Genomic DNA, 25,108 nt, shown 5'->3' with positions numbered 1-25,108 from the left:
TTTGTAATCACACTGTTAAACATAAAACGCCACAAAGATAAGCAATAAGCTTATAATTCTTATGTCTGTAGGAATTTAAATGATGTCCAGTACCTGAGAAATTTGTTAAATACATATATGAATACATAAAATATTCCTAATGTTGAAATCACTTTTCTAATCAGAGAATCATTTAGGTTGCAAGCAACCTCTGGAAGTCATCTAGTCTAATCCCTGATTCATTACTGAATTTCACTGAATTTTTAGAGTTGGAAGGGACCATAAAGATCATCTAGTCCAACTCCCCTGCTGAAGCAGGATTGCCCAGAGCATGTTAGGGCATGTTACTCAGGATTGCATCCAGGCGGGTCTTGAAAATCTCCAAAGAAGGGGACTCCACAACCTCCCTGGGCAGCCTGTGCCAGGGCTCTATCACCCTCACCATAAAAAAGTTTATTCTCATATTTGAGTGGAACCTCCTATGTTCCAGCTTGTGCCCATTGCCCGTTGTCCTCTCACTGACAACCACTGAAAAGAGTCTGGCTCCCTCCTCCTTCAACCCACCCTTCAGATACTTATAAGCATTGATAAGGTCTCCCCTCAGCCTTCTCTTCTCCAGGCTAAAGAGCCCCAGCTCTCTCAGCCTTTCTTCATAAGGGAGATGCTCCAAACCTTGAATCATCTTAGTTGCCCTTCGCTGGACTCTTTCCAGTAGTTCCCTATCCCTCTTGAATTGGGGAGCCCAGAACTGGATGCAGTATTCCAGTTGTGGCCTCACCAGTGCAGAGTAGAGGGGGAGAATGACTTCCCTCGACCTACTAGCCACACTCTTCCCTATGCAGCCCAGGATTCCATTGGCCTTCCTGGCCACAAGAGCACACTGCTTGCTCATTGTCATTTTGCTGTCTACCAGGACCCCCAGATCTTTCTCTTCAGAACTTGACTCCAGCAGGTCCACACCTAACCTGTGTTGGTGCCTAACATTCTTCTTCCCCAGGTGCAGGACCCTACACTTTTCCCTGTTGAACCTCATGATGTTCTTCCTTGCCCAGCTCTCCAGCCTGTCCAGGTCTTGCTGGATGGCAGCATGGCCCTCCGGGGTGTCAGCCACCCCTCCCAGTTTGGTATCATCAGCAAACTTACTGAGGATACACTCGGTCCCCTCATACAGGTCGCTGAATATGTTGAATAGGACTGGACCAAGTATTGACCCCTGGGGGACACCACTGGTTACAGGCCTCCAGCTTGAACCTGCTCCATTAACCATTACCCTTTGGGTCCTGTCACACAGCCAGTTCTCAATCCACCTCACTGTCCCCTCATCCAGCCCACACTTCCTTAGTTTCCCAATGAGGATGCTATGGGAGACTGTGTCAAAAGCCTTGCTGAAGTCAAGGTAGATGACATCTGCTGCCCTCCCCTCATCCAACCAACCAGCTTTCTACTATGTTATAACTATCAGATTGGTCAAGCATGATTTACCCTTGGTAAACCCATGTTGCCCACTTCCAATAACCCCCTGCTCTTCAACTTGTTTGGAGATGACATCTAGAATGAGTCTCTCCATTACCTTCCCAGGGATGGAGGTGAGACTAACTGGTCTAAGTTTAGAAACTTTAGATTATAAAGCTTATCACATTGCAATTGGTTATAGTACATTACCATAAAGCTAGTGCTGTAATAAAGTTACCACCTCCCTCATTATTTTACCCCGTTATTGCAAATCCATTTCAGGAACTGTACTTTGATTGGCCTAATTAAAATTAAAAAAAAAAAAAAAACACAAACATGAACTGAAAGTAAGTACGCTGAAAACAAAGATTGTTACCAACAGAGGTGCAATACAAATGTTTCAAAGCTTATGAGGTCACAGAACTTTATAAGAAAATTCTTCAGTGAATATTTTTGAAACAGCAATCAAGATATACTCAGCATATCCACAGGACTCATAAAGTGACAAAAGGAAACAAGTAAACAAGCAAAAATGACCAAACAAGGGTTTCTCAATTGCCTGAACACTGATCAAATTCAAAGGATTGCACAGAAACTAGACACACTCAGAACATCTGCAATAGGATTCTTCTACCACATTTTTATAGAAAAAAGAAAATGTTTAAAGCAAAAAGAAGCTCGTTGCAGAAATCAGTACCAAGGATGGATTTCAGTATAAATCTAAGTAGCTGGGTAGTGTCATTTGAAAGTAAGGCAAAATTCACACATTGCCTGAAGATTGTGAGAAGTCCACGATTTTCTGAAGCAACAGCTGAAGACCAGCAAAAGCTGAAGCTGGATTACTTAAGGCATCTCAAATGGTATTACAAGCCTATGGTGAAGTAGCTGGAATGAGCTCTAAAACACCTAAATGTAGATGTTTACCTGTTTGTGTCTAAAGGTGCTTTAGGTATCTCTCACTGCAGTAAATATAGCTAGAAGCATTATTCATCTGACTGGCAGTTAGGTGTCTGCTTCAGGCTGAGCTGAATTACTGTCTAGGTTCACCTGGTTAGGACTGAAGCTTAGGCATTGAGGGCTCAGTAAGGCGCACTCAATAAAGTGACTAGTGCTAATTGAGATAGTTTAACGTATCAGAGACATAATTGGGGTCTGGCAGATAGAACAGCATCTATAGGAACCTATGTCTTTCTGGGTTCACAACTGGAGGGAAAGCACAAGACCTTAATATGAAAAGAAACTAGCGATTTCTCTGTTGAGCAACTGAGCCTTGAGACTGTCTCCAGAGGTCTAACTATATATATTTACTCTTGAAATTAATGACATCCAGATAGTCCATCTTCATAAGAGACAACCAGCTGAATGCATTGTTAAACTATATATTGGATCTCGTGTGGAAAAATGTACCAACAGTCTCATGTGTTCATTTGCTTTTGATGGAAAAAAAACTGTGCAGAAGGAACAAGTGGAATCAGCCATGACTTTCTGCAGTAGTAGAGTGTTTTGTGGAGTAGCTGAACATTTTCCTTGGAAACATCAGAATCCCATTGCTCACTTCAAGTGGAAGTGGTTATTAGTTTATTTACTAGATTAGTTTTTGTTTTGGTTTGGTTTTTTTTAAATTTAAATAGGCTTTATAGAAGATAGTTTATCTAGAACAAAAATTGAATATATTGTTTGACATAAAAAAAACCCCAAACAATACATGTTTTCCTTTTACATTAGGTCAAAGCAGAAATGCTTCTGATACTAAAGAGTTAATAACTGGATAATATAGAGAAAGAAATTATTTGTAAGCATTTAGAATTTTACACATAGAATTGCAATAGTTTATTCTGAGAGATACCACAAATATATCACAAATAAAAGGCAAATATAATCTACTGGTAAGTCTGTGTAAAATCAGGGAAGGGAAAAAAACCACCTAATTACAAAGAAAAACAATGCAGAGATCAAAACATTTCAAAATATCTAAGCTACCATTAAAAAGAATGATAATTCAGGATGCTGTTAATTTGACACCAAACAGTCTGATAACACCAAACAGTACTAAGAATTATATTAACTGTGTGAAAGACTGAATTAAAAGATCGCACACACACACACTGCCGATGTGCATACTCTGCATGAGTTCTGCCTTTGCCTTGGAAAAAAACAACCAACCAATGAACCAACCACCAAACAACTAGTGGGTGGCAAGAATATATTAATTGTAGGCAATGTCCTGAGCAAGGCAGCTTCTCAAACTACTTTGTTGGGTGGGATTTGTGTCTGAATTTCGTGAAGATAATACAAAACCTTAAAAGGATTTTTCTGATCGTTCATTTGTTTATCCACAGACCCAATTTGATCCTGCAGATACAAAGTGTCTGTAAATGTCAGCCTTCTCTATGGTTATGATAGTTGTACCAGAAGATTAAAAATACATTCACATTAAGGCTTTGATCAAGAGTGCACTTCTGAAACCATCTCCAGTCATTTCCTCTTACTGTGCTTTGGTTTGTATCACAGAGCAATCTCAGAGCAGATAAACTGAGTTCTTCCTGGATGAAACTAAGTGGGAAGGTGTTCTCCAGCCAGTAACAGGCATTCAGCCTAGAGAAGCAGATTACAACTAGGCCACAGTAAAAACCCTGAAATATACACATAGGATGGACCTCAGGCCCCTAGCACCAACTGGTTTGCACTATAAAGCTCGTAGTGGTGCACTGCACTACTAATGCTAATGTAAACAAAGCCTAATTTATTCTCTTAGGACAACACGAGAAAATAATGGGATCTCGTCCTACGTCCCTCTTTGCTACACTCTGAAATTCTGCTTATGCTCTGCAGATGGAAGTTTCTGCAAGATCTCCAGGTGAACTCAAGAAAGGTGTTAAACACACAACATGTTTTTCAGCTATATTTAAAATCCCTAGATTTGCCTTCTAGAAACTTCTGAATTTTGACTGAAGAAATAAATTAGACTTTTTATCTTCTTGACCTGTACTTTGTTGCTAGGTACTTATGCTGATAATTAAATACAGAGAATGTTGCTTAGAAGAATAACTTCTTCAGAGAGGCTAAAATCTGCATGAAAGAAACTCTCCATTCACAGTCTGTGAACTCCATGACAACAGAGGTCCTATGCCTCACAAAACAGAACAGCCATAAAAGAAAAATAAGAGTCTTGACAAAGTTCAGAAAAAAATGTAAATTTCTTACTTCCACAGCTTCAAACTTCCCATGCCCTACATGATCTGTCATTTTCTTCTGCCCATTTCAATAGCAAATTTGAAATAAGATCTGATTAGTGATGAATGAACTCCTCCTAAGATATCTTCCTCCTTAGGCAGAAATAAGAGTTTCTACTGTAATGAGCTGGTCTCCCTTTTAATCTTTCATACCAACGAGAGCCACCTACATCTCGTTCCCAATGTTTATGGCCTCTGTTTATGCCTCGCTTAATTCTGAATGCTTTACCATGGTGCACAGGTGATATCTTTGCTTATGCATATTTCAGAAAGATTAATAAGTAAATTATGTTCCAGTGATAACTTACTTAAATTATTAAACTCTTCACTAGGTTAAAAATATTGCCTTTTGTCACAATGATGAAGTTACCAGCTATGGGGAAGATGAGGAAAACCATGCTGGGAAATCTCATCCTAATTAACTGCCATCTGGAAAGAAAAGGGATGATCATACTAACAGGTGATTCCTTTCTTGAAAGGCATGAAAAACTCAAAAGACATGATGACCCCCTCATGATTTTAATGTTTAAATAGTAAAATACCTGCAATGTTTTAGGCTCCATTTTCCTTCTTCTCAGTGAGACAATTGGAAGAAATTAAATGTTTTTCTATGTCCAGGAAAAGACGCTTCTTCACCATCTCCCCTTTCCTAAGAGGGGAGCTTGTGCTGTGGTTCTCTCTGGGCACATGCTGAGTTACTACACAGCTCTTAACTCATATCTACTTCTTTTAACCTAATACAAGAGTTACTATAGCTTTGGGACACAATGAAAGGTGCAAAGAGATGATCTTTGAGAGCAGAAATGTGTAAACAGCTTCATGTAGCTACATTAACCCCTTAAACAATTTACAACTGATAATCACAAAGAGGATGCCCCATGATGTTAGCCTCTAAAGATCAAATCTGTATACGGTTTTGTGATTATAACATTGATTAAAGTTTGTGAACGTGAACACACAGAGAGCTCTGAAAATAAGCTAGAGTTTTACATTACCTGGTACAATTACCATTGATAAAAAGCATACAAAAATGTTAAAAAATATAAAATAGATCTTATTCCTCTCTAAACCAGTAGAGTCCATTAAATGGAAGGTGAAAGAAAATAGACACCAATTGCATAAGAAGAGGTGATGCAGTGTATGATCCAGAACAAGTTAAGATTTAATCTTGGAATTGTTTTATTTGATCAAAGTCAGATTTTCTTGACATGATAATTTTATCAGATGGGAAGTTTCACATAGCATTTTGGATTTTTCCATGACATATAGCTTTTCATTATAAGAAAATCATAGTAAATTATAAGAAATGTTTTCATGCACAAAGGTTATTATAGTGATGTGTTTAAATGCTTCAATAACTAGGAAGAGTTGCAAAATTATATTTATGCATATCATCTTTTAAACACTACACGATACACTCAGGGGGAAACAGTACATTTCTTCTTGACATATGTGCAACATTGGGAAAAAAATTCCCCAAAACTGTTAGAGTATTTTGAATGCAGATTTGGTTTTGCATATGAATTTACTGTAATTCAGCCATAGGGCAAATAACACTAGCATTTAATTTAACCAAGTGTAACAAAAACAGCCACCAGATTCTCTTCATATCATAATAAACAGGCAGAAAACAAGAATTGTACTTAGCATAGGATCACACTGAGATTTCCTAATGATAACTGCTTCATTTTCTTCTTACATTATTTTCAAGAGTCTAACCAATCATATCTTCTTTTTTTTTTTTTTCCACAGAGACAGACTACAGTTCCTCCTGATATTCATGAAGGCATAATTAACTGAAAAAGTGCATGGTCACATTTATCTAAATTATTTTATTCTTGTTCAGTTATTGCTTCAAAAGGTAAAGTTTGGATTTAAAAAAACCCTATGTATATATTTCTGTATATATGGATCTAGTGCATAGAAAAAGAGGAGGGAGTAGGCATAATGCTTTGTAGCACAGGCACAACTTCTGCAATATTGCAAGCTTATTCTGCCTCAGCCGCTTCTAATGAGTGAAATCCACTCAGGGTCATCACATTTTAAAAATCTGGAAGGGGACCTTCTACTGCCCAGTTATCAAAACATCTACTTTCTCCCAAAAACAGGTAAATAAAATAGCAAGGCCTATAACCGAAAAGGCTAGAGAGGAACTAACTATTCAGTTTAAGGCATAAAGCTCTCTTTGGAAAAAAAAAAACATGCAGCACATGTTTAACTGGCAAAAAAAGCCAAAATCTGGGCAAGGAATATGAGGCAAACCTACAGTGACATTTTTTTTGCCTTATTTGCATTTATGATATGAATGTACTCTCCTCTGGCTTTGTGAAACTGTTCTTCCTGTGACTTTGTGATTAAACACTCTATCAGGAACTGAGTTTATACTGCTCAAATCCATCATGAAGGCAATGTGACAGTGCAGAAAACTGCAAGGTTCCCTGTCCTCTAGCCAGCACTCTTCACCGGTCTGTTTACAAAAGAACATCTGCATTGTGTTGTAACATCTTCACTTGTATCCTTTCCAGTGAGCCTGGAACAGCGCTAACAGTTACCTATTAAATAAATGAAGAGTAAAATGTTGAGATGATTGCTGCATGAAAACAGGCTAGCCAACCTGACAAGCTCTGTCTAAACCGTTCTTCCACTGGAGATGAGACAGGTTACTGAACTCTGCATTTCATTGCATGTTCTATCTCGTAACAATACTGGAAAATGTAAGAAAATGAGAAAAATTAGAAATGAGAAAATGAGAAAAAAAAAAAAAATTTAAACAGTTTGCTTCCTACGGAAAACGCTGGACATTTATGCAAAGTCAAATTCTGCAGAGAAATAACCAGAGATGTCATAAGCAAGCACTTGATGTTATTTTCTGGTACAACAGATGAGCATTAGGCATGTGTAGATCTAAAGCCTAACACCTATTGTCACATTTGAAGCTTTATGGGTGATATTTTTAGAAGCTAACAGTGCCAAGTTTTACAAGGGTAGTTAAACTTTTGCCCTGCATACTCTTGCAAAGTTTAAGTATTAAGAAACCTTGACTTTTTCAAAAATTACTCTCACATAGGCATGTGACAGACTGACTGATATAGACCTTAAGGTTCATGATAGTTCTCAAGAGGTCTTAGAGATTTCCTGCTGAATTGAAAGCCATGTTTAAAAGATTGTGTAAAGAGTCTGTTAACTGTATTGTGGATCTAGTCATAGTGTCAATGTTCACACGCTAAAGTAGGCCAATTTGAGCTGAGGATAGGAAGGATCATGATCTTGGTTCTGACTCTTCGTGGTGGTGCTTCTTAACTATTTTTATAAAAAAATAAATGGATACAATTCAGCAACTGCTGAACCATTGTTCTTCTCTAACGTACTTCAAATCTAACCGTATCTTTCTTGGATCAAGCAGCTGACAAATCAGCATGCTAATCTATGTTAATCCCTTTCACAATATACAGTAGGTGTATTAATACCTACCTTGATTCTTGCTGAGATCACACTTTAGGATTGAATTTTTTTGTCTCTATTTACTTCCAAGTAGCATTAAATTTGTGTGGCATTTCATATTTTTTAAAGAGTTCCAACTAAATGATTTAATTTACATTTCCAAAATTTTAAAACATTAGCCTATTAGACATTAGTACCCCTTCATATTGCAAACAGACATATTCAAATGTTTACATATATGAGAAGTTCACTGTCCACCTGTCACAGTCAGCGTTGATCATTCTAGTTTTATTTTACTTGATGAAAGCTAGGAGGAAAAATTGATCTTAAATGGGCTACAACACACTTTGAGGTGTTTACTTTGAAGACAGAAAGATCCTAAAAAGTTAAAACTAATTTAGGCAGTGCACTTAAAGGCTTTAAATTATGGAGGAGTTAATACAGGCCACACAGTATATCCTTGGAGCTCGCTTTTTCCATGCTGAATCTCAGTTATCAAATGAGCTCCAGTGCCATTTTTGCCAATATGACACTTTGAAAAATTTTTATTCTATAATACTTTACTGCAAACTCTATCATATTTCCCATACAAAGTAAAAATTCCAGTAAGTAGAATTCCTTCTGTCCTTCCCCTTTAACATCACCTTCCTGAAACCTGAGATTTGCACATCTTAATATACGTGTGGTGATTTGGTCCTCCATTTACTATTCTACTCAATGGCTCTTTACTTATAATATGAAGCTCCTGTTTAGTCATATACCAAAGTGAGTTAATTAAAGGAAGTGCTGACGCTAATTTATTATGTAAATACCTGGGGGCTTCTATTTACCGTGATCCCAAACACCAAGTCTATAGTATTGCTAGAGAAAACTGAAAGGAATAGTAATATTTTTCAGAAAATACTAATACATTTTTTAAATAATCTAATTATTTTTTCCCAAATATATACATTTCACTATGCAGTCTGTGGATTTCTTAGAATTTCCTATTATTTGCCTATAGGTTCTCAGCCGGCATTTTCCCAGTAGAAAAGGTAGCCAAGAAAAGATTTAAAAGAGAAGATAGAGGGAGCGTCATGCACAAAGGAACTTTGACCGCCTGTGTTTCATGGCAAAGCAAATGAACATGCTCTATGAGGTAACCCAGAACTGTAAGTGCACAAATTATTCTATAGCACTTGTCTCCTTGTGCAGCAAATGGGGGTTTAGTCATCCTCATTATCAACCCCATCAGGCTGCTCAGGGTCTGCACAAAGATAATTTATGTAGAATACCTGATAAACTAAGAAAAAAATAAACAGGGGAAAAAAGAAAAAAGGGTATATAAACAAAGACAACATCCAACAACATTGTCAGATATATTACCAATAGCTGCAAACATTTTCAACCTCCAGGGATAAATATCTACACATAAACCTTGATATCTTAGATTTATATATTTGACAATATAATACTGAATAAGTCTGATAGTTCTAGTATGGGAATTGGGAACTAACTTGTAGAACAAAGAAGATAAGAAAAGTATGTGGAGATTTAATTGTAGGGTTTTTTTGTTTTGTTTTTTTTTTTTTTTAAATTTCTATTATGTTTTTTTAAATAATGGCACGATGTTCTCATCTAATGTATGCTCTGAGTTTTTCCTGTCAGGCCATATCCTGAATTAAATGAAAGAATATTAATGAGTGTATGTTGCTATATTTATATGCTTTGGGATTGTGCAGGTAAAACATTCAGTTGTTTATTTTACATCTCTGTGTGAAGTGCATGTGCATGTACGTGCAGGAGTAATAACAAATATGTTGATTTATCTTCTATAATGTGTAGATACAAAGTACTTAAGAAAGTGTCTTATATTTAGGTATGTTTAATGGATATTCACTTATGGCTTGAGAAGTCTGATTGATTCTCCATTTTGTTAAGTTGTCTGAAGTCCTTTCACTATGAAGAAATTAAATGTATATATTTTGTGGAATAATATGTCACCACAACAGCTGGTACATTCTTACACTGAATAAGATTGTAATTACATTAAGAAACTATGAACAAAAACTTACTGTTTCCTTCTGATTAAAAAAAAGTTAAAATTTCAGTTGACCATGGTGTTTGAGCTCCATTTAAACCATGAAAACCATTAGGATTCTATATTTGAATTTTGTATGTGAATCCTTTCCTTTCTGAAAATATATAAAATGAAAAATAAGAAAAGTTTAAAGCTAAAAGAGAAAAGAAATATATTGATGGAGATTAAAACAGCAAAGAAGAAGAAACTGAGGCAGAGGAAGACAAAAGGACAAAAACCATAGTGGAGGAAGGATATAATGGAGAAATTCTAAGTGCGCTTGCAGTAGATAAGTTCCTCTAAGAAAAACGCCAGAGGCAAGAACCCAGCTTTCAGCAACAGAAGTAAATACATAGCAGTGGCTAGATAATGATAAATACCAATGATCAAAGCGTAGTCACTGTAGTTGTTGGGTTTTTGTGGGTTTTTTTGTTTGTCATTTAACCTTTAAAGACATAAAACAAAAAGGCATGCTTACCTGTTCTACAGTTGTGTGGTTTTTTGTATTTTTTGAATAGGGGATTGTCTTAGCTATAAAATAAATAAATTTAAAGAGGCATAGCCTTTTTTTTTGTTTTGCAAGATACAGGTAAATTAATGATGGATTTAACGGCCATCCAGGCTGGAAAAGTGTATCTATGAGAAAGGCAAATACGGCTAACCTTCACTGCATTAAGTTTCAACAAAATAATGACAATAATGGATTTGTATAATTGTTATCCATGCAGATACAGTACAAACATATCACAGTGAAAATATTACATATTGCCCTCTCTTGAAAGGAAGAACTCTTCCTTCTTTGTCCTTGACCTGTTATTAGAATATGAGGAAACAGAAGCATTAGAACTTTTAAAATGTCATACTTTTGTATTTAACAAAATTGTCTTGATAACTCTGAAGGTTTTTAGGGGGGTTTGTTTTTTAATAGATTCCATTAAGCCACATACATATTGCTTAATCTTGACAAATAAAACTTTGCCACATTCTAATACATTCACTTTGTTTGGAGGCTGAATTATTTGTTTGTCTTGAGCATTGCATTACCAGCTAATATATTCCAACTGCCTTTCTGAAACACAGATTTACTGTAAAATCAAAGATAATATCATAGCAAATTTACTGCTAAGTCCCCTTCTTCAGTTTTTCCATTCCTTCATGTCCTAAAAGTTCCCCTAAATTGCCATTTCCAACTAGGTATGTCATACTTAGATGCATCTGGGGCTCATAAAATTCATACCCCACAGCTAAATCTCAGTAGAGTAAACCTAGCTGATATCTTGAAAGCAAATCTGAGATACTGAACACAGACAGGGCTCAGTAGTTAGTCTCCTTCATTCAAAAACAGCATTTAAGGACGAAGGTCAGAGGGAAAGTAAGCAACAAGGAATATAACTGCCAGCCTGCATTTGCGGCAATTGCCTTAGGAGGGAAACTGTGTTTCTGCATTTAATGTTAGAAATCATCTGAGAAAAATAGATAAAGCAAATGCCACCAGAAATAATGCCAGAAGCGTTAAGAATGCTCATTCAGTTAGCTTTCCCCACATACCAGGAAATACAGTACTTTCCTGCGCTGCAGGAAATTTGTGCTTGGATCCTTTAAACATACTGATCCCAAGTGTCCCTCTTCCATCAGTACCTCCAACAGTCTTTAAAGACAGCAAGAGTCAAAATTTGTAATGAATGCACAAATGAGACATCTAAAATCAATACAGAAAGCCATTTTGATTTAGGTCTATCAGTTATATACACTTGGAAATAGAGATATATAGGAGAGATTTTTTTTTTTTTTGATGCTTTCTTTTAGTTACATCTAGTATACTCCTACTCCAAAGTTATACTTTTTCATTCAACATATGGCCATTATGGGACCCTTCTCATTCAATCTGTGAGGCATGTCCTTCATCTAAAATAGCATACTTTATTCCACAAAGCTGTGTACATATGTCTTAATCCCTTTTGGTTCTGATCCAGCGAGAGCGAACAGAGCCCAAACAGTGATTTAGCTGATCAGCCTCTAGAGGACTGCTTTAGGATGAGATGCAGTACTGTTTTGACTCTACTGACTATTTGTCCATCAAGTATAATTGGATTTCAGATGTAGCACCCATATGTGCAAATCAAACTTCATCCAAAATGTCTGCAATGCTAGATCTGAGTTTTCTGTCCCAGCCCTACTTGTGTTACGGTATCTTCCAATAAAGCTTCAGTAAGCTTATTAAGAAAATATTATATAGAAGCTATGCTACTACATCTCACTCACATGATGTCCTGAAAGGTAGAAATATCAGCATTAACAAAAATTATAATGTTGAATAAGTATACACAAAACACAGCAACACAACAATAGAAATTAAAAAAGAACAACCTGCGATTGTTTTTGTGCAATATATATTTTTTCTAATGTCAGTTGTATGTATATAGAATTCTGTGTTATAATTTATGTATTTAAATGCAAATTGAGCATGAAGATATACTGTAGTGAGTTATATATGACATGATTTTTCCAGTAGGCTTGTAAGTACATTTTGCACATTATATTAAAATATACACAGTCTTTTGTTTGTTTTTGAAATGTATTTAAGACTGTACAGAATAAGGCTACCCTTGAAGTCTTGTACAAGATTTCAGGACACTGGAAGTTTAAAATCTCATCGTTATACTGCAACATTAGCTTTCTCATATAATAGCTTTAGTTATACTTTGTGTTCTAAATTATAATGCTTTATTAAAAAAAAAAATAATACACAAGCCCATTTCAAAGCAGGAGGGAACTTAACCAGTATGTGTTTGTTTCATAACTAAGACCTTAATAATTTCAATACTAAACTGTGTGAATGCTTTGTCAATGATGCCATATGTCCCTAAAATTACAGACACTGTTCCAGTAAATTAAAATTAAGGAAGTTTAAATTCAAATTTAAATATTCACATTTACATATGGTACAAAATTCAGTTTTAACACTGTGTGAAGGACAAAAGAGCATACAAAATTGCGCTTCTGTTTTCAGCACACCATGGGAAATCATCCTTTCAGGGAGTTCTTAGTATATCTGTATGATCTAGGTGGCACAGGATGTACAAATGAGTCAATTCTAAATTCACAATGACCTTTTCTTTCATGCTATTAAATCTATCCTGAGACTTACGAAATAGTAAGAATTGAGTAAATCACTAGCATGAGCCTGTACACTGCCGAGAATATACAAAAGTTTAGTGAAAGTAGTTCTTAGATCTACATCCTGATCTCTCTCTAGAGAGAGATTAGGATCTCTGCAAGCCAAAACTCTTTCAATAAGAGAGGATAAGTTCTACAAATAAAAATCAATACTGTGGCAGCACACTGGTAATTTCTGTAGAGACGTGATACATGGTGCCCAGCAAGAGCTTTCTTCCCCAGTCAGAGTGTAGTGTTAGACTACAGGTGCTGTAGATGTCCGACACACTGACAAACATTCTATTACTTGTGGCAGGATGGTCTGAGCAGCCACTCAGAGGATGAGGAGCCCTGCCTGTAACAAAGCTTTGAATAAACAGGTTATTTATGGATACACTTTCTAAAAAACATTCTAATATTAAATAATGTATACACAATAATGGCATCTAACTGGAGCAAACTTACTCATTGAAACAAAGGTTCTGAATACATTGCAAATTATTACATATGCGTAAGCTACTTACATGGAAGTAATAATCTGAGGAAGACAGGGATGTCATTAATGGATGAGATCTGAGCTACCACAAACTTTGACCCAATCCATGAAGCAGCAAGACAACCTCATGCTTATTATAATACCCTACTTAGTAAAACTACTCTTCTAGAGCATATTGCAAAAATGAATTATCTTAAAAGAAATTACCTCAAAATCAACCTTAACAGTATGTGGATTCCCTAGCTGTGAACTGGGGAAAGTTTTCCCGAGTGAGAACGTTCTCCTGAAGTTCCCCAGCTATGTGCTTTGAAAGGCAATAAATCAGAAATACCATTTTATGACAACATACTAAGATATGGTTCAACTTTATACAGAAACCTGAAGGCTCAGCCCTATAGAACTGTATGTGAAGTTTCCCACCCTCCCTCTAATTCCAGTGTCTTCAATTATGCCACTTCAGTGAATATCTTTTTTTGTAAAGAAGGAAGTTTTTAGGCCCAACCAGATGCTTAATGTCTATGGTTTGTACTGCGGCCAAAGTACATTCTTAAGGAAAAAATAAAGCAAAACAAAACAAACAACAAACTGCAATTGGAACACACTCTTTATTTATCAGGTCATTAAACTTAGAACTATTGCAGCCCATGGCACATCTACTATACCACGATCTGCAGTCAGTCAGGAAAACACTGCACAAAACTAGGCATTACTCCTGAAACACCACCAAACCTTGCCTTCCCGAAGACACTGGAGTTGAAAACTGGAGCCCTTGTACCCAGCAATGTTACCAAAATAGTGAAAGCAGCAGGAAATCCAAAGCAGTAAGTCTTATGAAAAAACCCACAGCCTAGAGAATGAATTGAAACAGCAAGAGATAGAATTGTGCTTAGAACATACTGAAAAGATTGTACTAACAGCAAGAAAGAGATAAAGACAACAAAAAAACAGCACAAAGTAACTGATTCTAAAAAGTTGAGAAAATGCATAACAGAACAACTAAACAAATGTAGAATTACCAAAAATTACAGCAAGTATTTGCAAGTACTAAAAGTCTAATAAATGACTCAGTGGGATGCTGATCAGAAGCTATAACAGTGGGACCCAGAGGAAACAAATAAATGGTAAGAGAAGAAAATCAGCTCTTCAAATTAAGCAGAGCATTAACAGAAATACCTTTGAATAGGAGAAGAATCAAGCTTAACTCAGATTTTTGTGTTGCTCAGAAAAGGACAAATAAACAGTCGAAAAATATTTAACTAACAACTATCTTGATTTGGTTGGTTAAAACTGAAAATATACTACTGTCCCCATAGGAAATTGAAATCTCTTTTCATTTTGAATTGGCATTAAAAATCTCCCCCCACCAGCACCAGAATGCAAAATTTGGAAAATGTTATGTGTCAATTTTATTTTTAGTTTATTCTTTAAAATATTGCAGGACATGATGTTCCATTTTTTTTGTGCAAGGGCATCTCTTTAACTAGACTATCTTTAACTGCACTGAATGTTATGTTAAGAGGAAACATTGTCTTATCTTGTAAAATTCTATGTGTAAACTAACCTGATGAAAGGACACAAATGCACTGCTAGAATAAGTCCAAAGTAATTTAAAATACACAGTAACACCATGTCATGAACTGTCTACCTTCTTGGAAAAGAAAATCAATCACAGACCCTAAGCATTCTGATAAATATTTTCAAATCTAAAGGGCAAAAGAGTAGGCTCCTCATTCTAATCTTAAAATCAGACCTTCAATACACAGTTCAGTTTTCAAGTTTTCTGTCATTCATAACTCCAACAGAAGTCAGGGATGAAAATCTGCACAACTTTCAGCACATCTTAAAATCAATTCATTATTTTGGAAACCTGGAAATTATTTTTGTAATTGATTTTTTAAAGTTCACAGGTTTCAAAATGCTAGCAAGATATTTTTCTTCAGGAAGAAGCAGGAAAAAAGTTCCATTTCAATCAGATAGTCTGTAAAGTAAAAGCATTTTCCACCCTATCTTTTATTATCCAAAAGGATATGTGTTAACTCTAGATTCAGTTATTTGGGGATAAAAGTCCTGATATCAGTTTTGTATTGATATAAACTGATAAAGATAATGTAGACTTTATGTGAAAGCAACTTGAGGATACTGTAAACCTTAAAGATGTTTGATTTTAAGACTTCACATTCACAATCATCATGGTCCTACAGCAAATACCCATCTTTCCAAGATACATGAAGTTCAGAAAATAATCTTCCTTTGTTGCACTGCTAGACAAATCCAAGATTAATAAAAAGACAATTCATTCCCTATTGCCCATCCTGTCCGGAACTGAAAGACTTAAAGCACCACCTCTTTTTCTTACATCATGATTGTCAATATGTCTGTTAGTGTATCTCTTTACTTTCCACCCAGATGGATGTAATAGTGTGGATTTTTTTCTGGGTGAAATCTCCAAGCCTTATACTCATACCTCTTCATTTTGAACATAATAAAAGAATTGATCTAAGTGTGTAATTCCTTCAGTGTATTCTTGTGACTGATGGACTATCAACCTGCCTGCAGAATACTACTTAAGAGCGCTTTTTCGAGCCCAATGAACAAAGTGATAAATTAATCCTCACCAATCTCATTAAGTTCTACCCTACTAAAATCCTAAATTCATTGAGAAGGGCATATTGCACAGAATGAGTAGAACCTGTGTGTTATTGTAGTAGACTGAGGTTTATTGTATTTCACATGTCTGAGCCTCCATAGAAAACATACACTGTACAGTTTAATAAATAGCACTGCACAGTCAGTACCATTTTTTGTATTATTCTGGTTAAATTTCTTGCAATCAGCAAGGACATTACTATCTTCATTTTATTATAAATATGAAAAACAATGCTTAATTAAAATTCTTGAAAATTAAGGGAAGAAAAATAAAAAATGAAAAATTTAATGGGACACTTGAATAAAGAAATCATTAAGATGCCAAGAATCTTTTATTATTGGGAATTTTACTTATTTTCTTTTGATGCACACGTAAATTTTCTCTTATAAAACTATACTGCATTTTGCAGAATCAAAGAGACTGCATATTAATGAATATAAATTTGAAATTTGAATTTTTTCATATTTTAAATGCTTGTCCATATTAAAAAATGCAATGTGATTTAATACTTTCTCTAAAATTTAATAACTTTAAAGTCAAAGGTCATTTAGTGACATATAGTCACTTCTAATTGCTACACTAAATAAAATATACCTGTTCAGTTTGGAACTGAAGAGAGCCCTTTTCCTTCAGAGAGAAGTCCCACTACAGTAAAATGTTCCGCAATGTGATAGTTTTGTACTTTTGCCTGTTTTTCCTGAATACATACCTTTACTGAGGCACTTACTCTGCTTTAAGAAAAACAGAACTCAACTGCTTTTGTGAAGAAACAGTGTTTACATCTCAATAATATGCTATGAAAGTATGCAGCAAAATGATCTTTTCTACAGCTAAACATTTGCATTAATTTATGGTGAGATAAACATTATTTCCTTAAGTATATTAAAGAAGTCAAGAATACAAGTCATGTAAAAACTTGCATAGGAAACAGATGCTTTGTAATGATGAAAGTACACATAGACTGCACATTTTTCAACTTATTGTAACTCATTTATTTAGCATTTCACCATAGAAAAGTAAAATATAAGTGAAAGATTTATTTACTTAATTTTTTTTTTCCTACAGGGATGGGGTCTCTGTCCTTTTTTGAGGAACTAAATTGATTTTACAGAAACATAACTAAAAATGTATTTCAATACAATGCAGTGTAATAAGAATACTTAATTATGACTACTATTTTATGCATAATTATTCATAGTTGCATATTTAGAATCATTATAGGAAAACAGTGGATTGTAAAGAGAAATGAGGTAGGAAGTAAAACACCTCACAAGATCAGACAAAGTATTTAGATTTATGTCTGTTGTTTATGCTAAGATTCACCAATGAGTAAGTATCAAGGTACAACTTGAAAAATCCACTATCGACTCATTTAACAATGTGTGATTTTGAATGTGATTTTATGTATTTCATTAGAAAATGTATTTATAACTTGGAAATTTGAGACCTATTACTCTGAGTGGATATTTTCACAGATATTGCTATTATTTTTTTTTTCCCTAGTGCTCAATATATTTTCTTAACATCTCTGGTCAGTTTTTTGTATAAATGAACATACACACTTGCATGTGTTAATATGTTCATGCAAATATGTATGAAATTATTTTAAGAGAGATCCAAATTTATATAGTTGAAATTGAGACAAAGAGAAAAACCATACCTTTTCTGGATCAGTTGTTGTAATGACCCACACGCAGTGTGCGTTGTCTTCGTACTGAACTGGATAATTTGGTGATGTAATAATCCCACTTGGTCCACGTAAATTAGAACCACATGTTCTAGCTAAAATGATAAACAAGAAATCAGATTGTATTTCATCAGTTGCTCTGTTTAAAATAAACATTATAAAATTGCCATAGCATTCATTACAACTTGCTGTGAAAGTATTATTATGCTTATATATTCTATAAGAATCCGTCTTTGAGGATATTTGAGCCAGTCAAAAAACTCCTGAAAAATGACCTACAGAGGAAGGAAACTGGTCCTTTTCAAATAATCAGCGCAACATTTCACTTACTTTATGTAAACAAATTTATCAGAATTATCATATTAATATTCTGTTTAGAGAGAGATTTACCCTCTCCAAGTGGATAGAGGGAGTCTTCTCTGTGTGAATCTAAGAAAGGCAAGTATGTCCTCTCCATGATTTCTCCATGGCTGGAGAGAAAAAAAACATATATCACAATGTTTAACTCTACGTAACAGTATATCCGTACCCTAACCGTGGACTTCTGTGGTGTCTTAGCTCTTTACAGCAGAGGAAATAAAATTAGAAAGAAAAAAATAGAAAATGTTTCTAGACTGTAGCCTGATATTTGTAAAGCAAAGGTTCAGTTGTGAAACCATCACAATTCCTCTGTCACATTCAGCAAATCTATATAGTTAACAACTTGAAAATAAATTACTTTACGAACTAAGCTATTTTACAAAGAGCATTAGGGATAGATCAAAATATTCAAACTTCCCAAAATACTTCAGTATCTCAAAGTATTTTAAAAATATTTAGACATAGAAGTTCCAGGGACATCAAATGCAGTTACAGAACTCAGAATATTTAAAAATTCCACTGTCACGTTTATAGTACTACACCACTTTGGCAACATGCTAAAATAGAGAGCCTAGATCATACTATTTCTAAGTATTTAGATACTGAATATCTTCAAATATCTGAATCTCAGAATTTATTCATATAATTTCCATTAACTTTTCATGTAATTTAGATTCTTCAGTTACTTAAGTTTCAGTACTGGCAGGAGGAATGACTACATTCCTTAAAAACTTGGCCATTCTTTCTCCAAATATTGGATTAAAGTACCCAACATATTTCTGGTACTTTGGAAAATTTAACTTTTCGTCTTTCTCTGTGGCTGCCTCCATTCTGAAGAATGAAATACGAGCATTTTTTAACCTCAAAAACTTGTTTGGAGGAAGCCTAATCTTCCACATTAAAAGAAGTGTGACTGGTATAAATAGGAAATAAGGAAACTAGAGGAAAATTGCTTTCAGATTTTCTATACTTATATCAGTTTTCTGTGAAAATGTCTATCTGTGTTTATGATAGAAAATGTCTTAATATACTGTCATGAATTTCACTTAAGTCTCAGGCACATCACATGGAAATCTTCCATAACGATCTCACTAGAAGCCAAAAAATACCCCACCCCCATCCACGTAGCTAATTCTACCAAATCTTCACTGACAATTATTAACAAGCTGCCTGTGCTTAACATGGACAAAAAGAACTAATCACATTGAAGTATGCCACTGTATGCTGCCTGCTAGTAATACAGAATTGCTGTATCAAGCAAAATATATTCTTTTAATTGCTAGAACAAAAAAAACAAAAAAAGCAGATTCATAGGACCTGAAATGGAGGATATTCTCATTCCAGTAACTGGTAGAGGCACCGTACCTCCAGCACTGCAACTAGCAGACAATTAATATAATAAATAAATATAAATTAATAAATTTCTTTTCAGTTCACCCTGCACAAGGTCTACTACAGTAGGAACTAATCCAGAGGTGTAACTTTGTAGCAATAAGCTTTTGAATACAGTTTATACTTTCTCTAGCTATCCACAAAGCAGAAAGGCTAGGAAACATCTCTTTGTCAGATCTTTTTTCAGTCAAGCTGTTATTCTCTTATCCTTCTCCTATTTGAATTTCATGGGGGAGTCAAAAAAAAAAAAAGGAGGAAAGAAAGAAACGACAAAAGCCAAGCAAGAGCTGCAATTGAAGGTGTGCCCAGAGGTCTGTTTAGGAAATTGAGTTACAGAATCACAGAATCACATGGGGTTGGAAGGGACCTCTGGAGATCATCTAGTCCAACCCCCCTGCCAGAGCAGGCCCACCTAGAGCAGGTTGCACAGGAACTTGTCCAGGCAGGTTTTCAATGTCTCCAGAAAAGGAGACTCCACCACCTCCCTGGGCAGCCTACTGCAAAACATTGTACAAAAATGGCCTTGTATATCACTTAGAGAAAACAGAATGAATTGCTGTAAGGTTTTTGTGTGGAATTCAAGAAAACTAGGAACATTAACATTAGCACCATTCAGTTCCTGAGAGCTCTAAGAGGCCTCAACTCTCCTGAGCAGCCACACTGGGGCCTCCCACCACTACTTGCCTGTGGGCCCAGGGGATTCATTTCAGGCTCGGCTTGGACCGTCCACCTCTGCCTGATCAATGTCTCAGGAGCAGCTGCCTGCAGTTCCACCGCAGCCGTGCCTGTGCCTGCTCACAGACTTCGTTGATCCTGACCCCCCATGCAGGCTCTGATGTCTCAGCCTGCCCACGGGCTGTCCCCATCCCCAGGGAGGTGCCCAGTGTCCGAGGCCGGGGCTGCCCCTGGTCTGCGGGAGGCGGTGGGGTAGTCCCTGGCTTTCAGGCCTGGCCCTGAGCTGCCGCCTCAGGCAGACTCTGCAGCTCCCCAGGGCCCCCGGCTGTGCCCTTGCAAGTAAAGTCATTATATGGATACTGTTTAATGTAAATAATGAAGGAACTTGCCGACATGGTTCCTCTGACTATTCCTCAGCTTCATGAATTGTGAACTTTGTTAGTCACCATTCTGAGGTAAATGCAAAGTTCAGATTCTTCAGTAAGTCTCAGAGGCTTGAAGTCATTAAGCCCACAGTAGTTATATGTAGTTTATCAGCTTTCCCACTTAAAGTTGATGATCAATTAGAAAATGTGATAAACAGTTCTTTGTATTGTGTATTTTATTATTAAATACGTTGTATGAGTGCCATGAATACTGGCATCTTGAAGGTCAGAAAGGGGATTAGGAAGAATATGGACTACAAATAAACCTTGAATCTTTCACTTCCCACCATCCACAAACGTGCACCACATGCAGTGTTGTAATATTGAACCAGAATTATACACCATTCAGCCTAAACAATGTTAATCTGTGTTTTGAAAAAACATAATAACTTTTAGAGACTGGCTGTCTTGACCCTCAGACTGCTGTGAAATTTTAGCTTCAATTTTGGAAGTATGTTTGAGGAAAGTATCATGTTTTTCCAACTGAGGTTTTAATGGAAGTAGAGGACTAATTTATCCTATTTTGTTAGAAGTTTACTGGAGGGAGTAAAGCATAATAGAGGTATTTGCAGATAATAAATTGGAAGGAACAGCAAACACTAGTAATAACACACAGATAATTCAGCAGCAAATAGCCCCTTTCTGCTGAGCATTACTTTTACCATACATAGATTACTTCAGCTCATTTCTGCAACGTGTTAGCAAATAAGAATAAATTCAGGAGATGAAAAAAACCCACCAAATGAGTGAACAGTGGAGTTGCATTGACTCGTTACTCTGCAGTACTGTGAAACCAAATCCTGAGAGGATATATTTAGATTTTTCATTTAGATACACTTAGCTACAGAGACACAAATCACCGTTGCTTTGCTGCTCTGAAAAGAGCAGGAGGTATGATTTTTATTTATTTCTTTTTTTACTATATTTTAGATTGCCTAGTCTGTACATAGATGTGCCTATATATTATTACCCATGTTACATATAGCTTGTAATAATTTATCCAAGAGCTGCCTTTATAGAACTTTTTATTAGGCCTGAGTGGAATAGAGTTAACTTTCTTCATAGCAGCTTGTATGGTGCTGTGGTTTAGATTTGTAACTAGAATTGTGTTGGTAACACAACAGCGTTTTGGCTATTGCCAAGCACAGCTTGCACAACATCAAAGCCTTCCTTCTCTGTTTCTCACACTGCCCCCACAAGTAGGCTTGGGATGGGCAAGAAGTTGGAAGGGGACACAGCCTGGACAGCTGACACCGACGGATCAAAGGGATATCCCATACCATATGACAACATGGTCAGCAATAAAGCTCAGGGAAAGGAGGAGGAAGTAGAGACATTCGGGGTTACACGTTTGTCTTCCCAAGCAACCACCACTTGTTCTGAGGCCCTGCTTTCCAGGAAATGGCTAAACAGCTGCCCACTAACTGGAAGTAGTGAATAAAATCCTTATTTTGCTTTGGCTGCATGAAAAGCTTTGCTTCATTCATTGATGTTGATGTCCACCCACGAGTTTCCAGCTTTTGCTCTGCCAGTTCTTTCTCTCATCCCACAGGGGGCAAGTGAGCAAGTGGCTGGGCAGGTCTTTAGCTGCTGGCTGGGGTCAGCCCACCACAACTGATTATATTTTTTCATGAAGAAAGCGTAATTTGCAAGTATATCACATATGTAATTATACAAGTCAAAAAATCTCTTCTGGCAACAGGAGAATGTCGTTTTTTTTTTTTTTCTTTTGGTATTATAAAATAACTAGATAATGAAACCTTTTCGTACAAATATATGAGTTTTATATAAGTGAGATTAGGCTTTAGCTCACTCTTGAACAAGCAAAAGTTTAGGTCCAGGTGTTACAAATCCTTCCCTCCACAGTCTATCATTTGCTGCCCTTGTAACTGGCATTCAGTATAAGATTTTGTGAGTACAAGAAGTATCTCTTTGATCTAGCTCAAAATGATAAATAAAGTGTATAAACTAATTTGTCTGGTCGGTTTTTTTTTTCCTTTTTTTTTTTATTTTTTTTTTTTAAATTAATGGTGGTAGTTTTCTTGGTTTTCAGTGCCTGTCCTGGCCAGGTTGTCTCATTCCAGGAGGACATTAGGTAAGCACATTTCTAGAGTTAAGACTTTAATTAATATGTACAATCCAAATGTGCAACCCAAATTAATGTTTCTACTGAGAAAAAGGAAAAGTTCTGTACATAGATATATACTTTTTATTTTTCTCATATGTCTCAGTTCTGGAGTGCTTTGACAGCATTTAAATATTATTCTGCGCGTGCCTTACAGGCAGTAGATTGCAATGGAAAAACATACAAACAAATCTCCCCCTCTCCTCCTTAAAAGCAGGGGGAGGAACTTATTAATTGGTTCAGACCATAATGAGAAAACATTTAGAAAAGAAGTCAGAAGGTTAGGTCATTTGTAAGGTTGATCACAATAGATGAAAGAGAAGGGAATTTACCGAAAAATGAGGACTATGTAAATATCTGGGGACTGGCAGGAACACAATATGATTGTGAGGATCTCCTATTTAGGAATCTAATTGGAAAAGTTTAACCTAAACCCAACTAACTAGTTCTACTTAAAATATGCTTAACAGGGCAAAAAGAAGATTAAGTGAAATGAAAACTATAAAAAGGAAATTAGCTCCCTAAATTGATACTGTTTCTGCATCTTTACTTGTGTCCTTCAAGATACAGAAAGATCTTTGGATATATATGAACATATATAAATTATCTATATATATATATGTGGTTTTTTGCTTTGTTTTGGACATCGTTTCATTGCATTTCTAAGCAGAAATTATAAATTACCCTTCGAAACTTCAGGAAAAATTCTAAAGAATAGACCTACCTCTGCAGATTGGCCTATGATCACTCCAGGCAGCCAGCGTATCTGTCACTCTCTGACAAGTGATGCTCTTAGAACCTTGCAGAACATAATTATCTTCACAGGAGAACTGTACACTTGCACCCACCCTAGGAGAAAAATGGGAGGAAGAAGGAAACAATTAAAACATATTTTAAATTTAAACTTCCTCAAATAAATCTAAATGGCACCAAATGACAAAATATTTCTAGGTCTAAACAAAGAATTTAAGGTGGGAAATTCTACTCCATCATTACTATATTCATGAAAAAACTATAGGGAACAGGTCTACTATTTATTTTGTCCACCTTTTAAAGAAGTAAGGCTAGAAATACAAAGCAATTGTGATAAGTGTGATCCTTTAAACTAAGACTTCGATGAATGCATAGAGAGATATATGTTTTAAGAAAATATATAATCACCGTTCTTTCAGGCAACAAAATTTTTTTCACAAATAATTTCAACCTCTCCATATTCTCTTAAATGAGAGAATAAGTAGTTAGATAGTGTAAATTGTCAATATGTACAACCAGGAAATATTAATTTCAGTAAATTTGGATAATTCGTTAAATATTCCTGACCTAGCTGAAATATCATGTTAAAAAATATGCTAAATGATAATTTTCATTAGGACAGAAATTTGACAGTTACACTTGTAACTTTGAAATGTGTCTATTTGGAATGATTTATAATTTATTCCCTTTTTTTAATATATAAATCATTGCTTACTGAACAATGCTGACCAACATCTATGAAGAATTTAAAAACTGTATATAGTTATTGTGCATCTCAAATAGAGCTTTCCTAAACAGTATTTACATTTCTGCTTCCACTTACTATTTCTGACATTCCTTATTCCCGATCATAATCAACGGGTTTTGTTGTTAGCTTTCTTGCACATTTACATCTGTATCTGGCAATCCCATGCGGTGAACTAAGTGATCATGATAAAGCAGATTTCTCAGTTTGGTTTTTCTGAGTCATTGATTCCTAAACACCAGGGGTTTGCTAGATGGCAGTCAGAAAGCTCAGTGGCTAAAATTGTGCTGTGGAGAATAGCAAATAATCTGATTCACTGACATCCAACTCATTCTTACCCTTCAAAAGCAAGTACTTTTTTGCCTCAGTCTTTACTGGCAACCTTTTCCCACATCTCTCGATTGGATGGACTGCAAGATGGGGACTGGGGGAGCAAATTCCCTCCCACTGTAAGAGAAGTTCAGGTTTGTGACCACCTGATGA

At 35.8% G+C, this 25,108-nt stretch overlaps 1 protein-coding gene across 1 annotated transcript in view; it reads right to left on the bottom strand.

Moving 5' to 3' along the window:
- The window catches only part of CSMD1 (CUB and Sushi multiple domains 1), a 1,131,310-nt gene that overhangs the window by 341,721 nt on the left and 764,481 nt on the right, over positions 1 to 25,108 (bottom strand). The window contains exons 9-10 of the mRNA XM_074153404.1: positions 23,852 to 23,976; positions 18,124 to 18,245 (exon numbers count right to left, since the gene is read on the bottom strand). Coding sequence (XP_074009505.1) covers positions 18,124 to 18,245; positions 23,852 to 23,976 — 247 coding nt within the window. The remainder of the gene's footprint in view (positions 1 to 18,123; positions 18,246 to 23,851; positions 23,977 to 25,108) is intronic.

Source organism: Numenius arquata, chromosome 9, assembly GCF_964106895.1.
Source record: "Numenius arquata chromosome 9, bNumArq3.hap1.1, whole genome shotgun sequence".
Lineage (NCBI taxonomy): Eukaryota > Metazoa > Chordata > Aves > Charadriiformes > Scolopacidae > Numenius > Numenius arquata.
The sequence above is the reverse complement of the archived record's forward strand: the minus strand, read 5'-3'. Positions and strand labels throughout refer to the sequence as shown.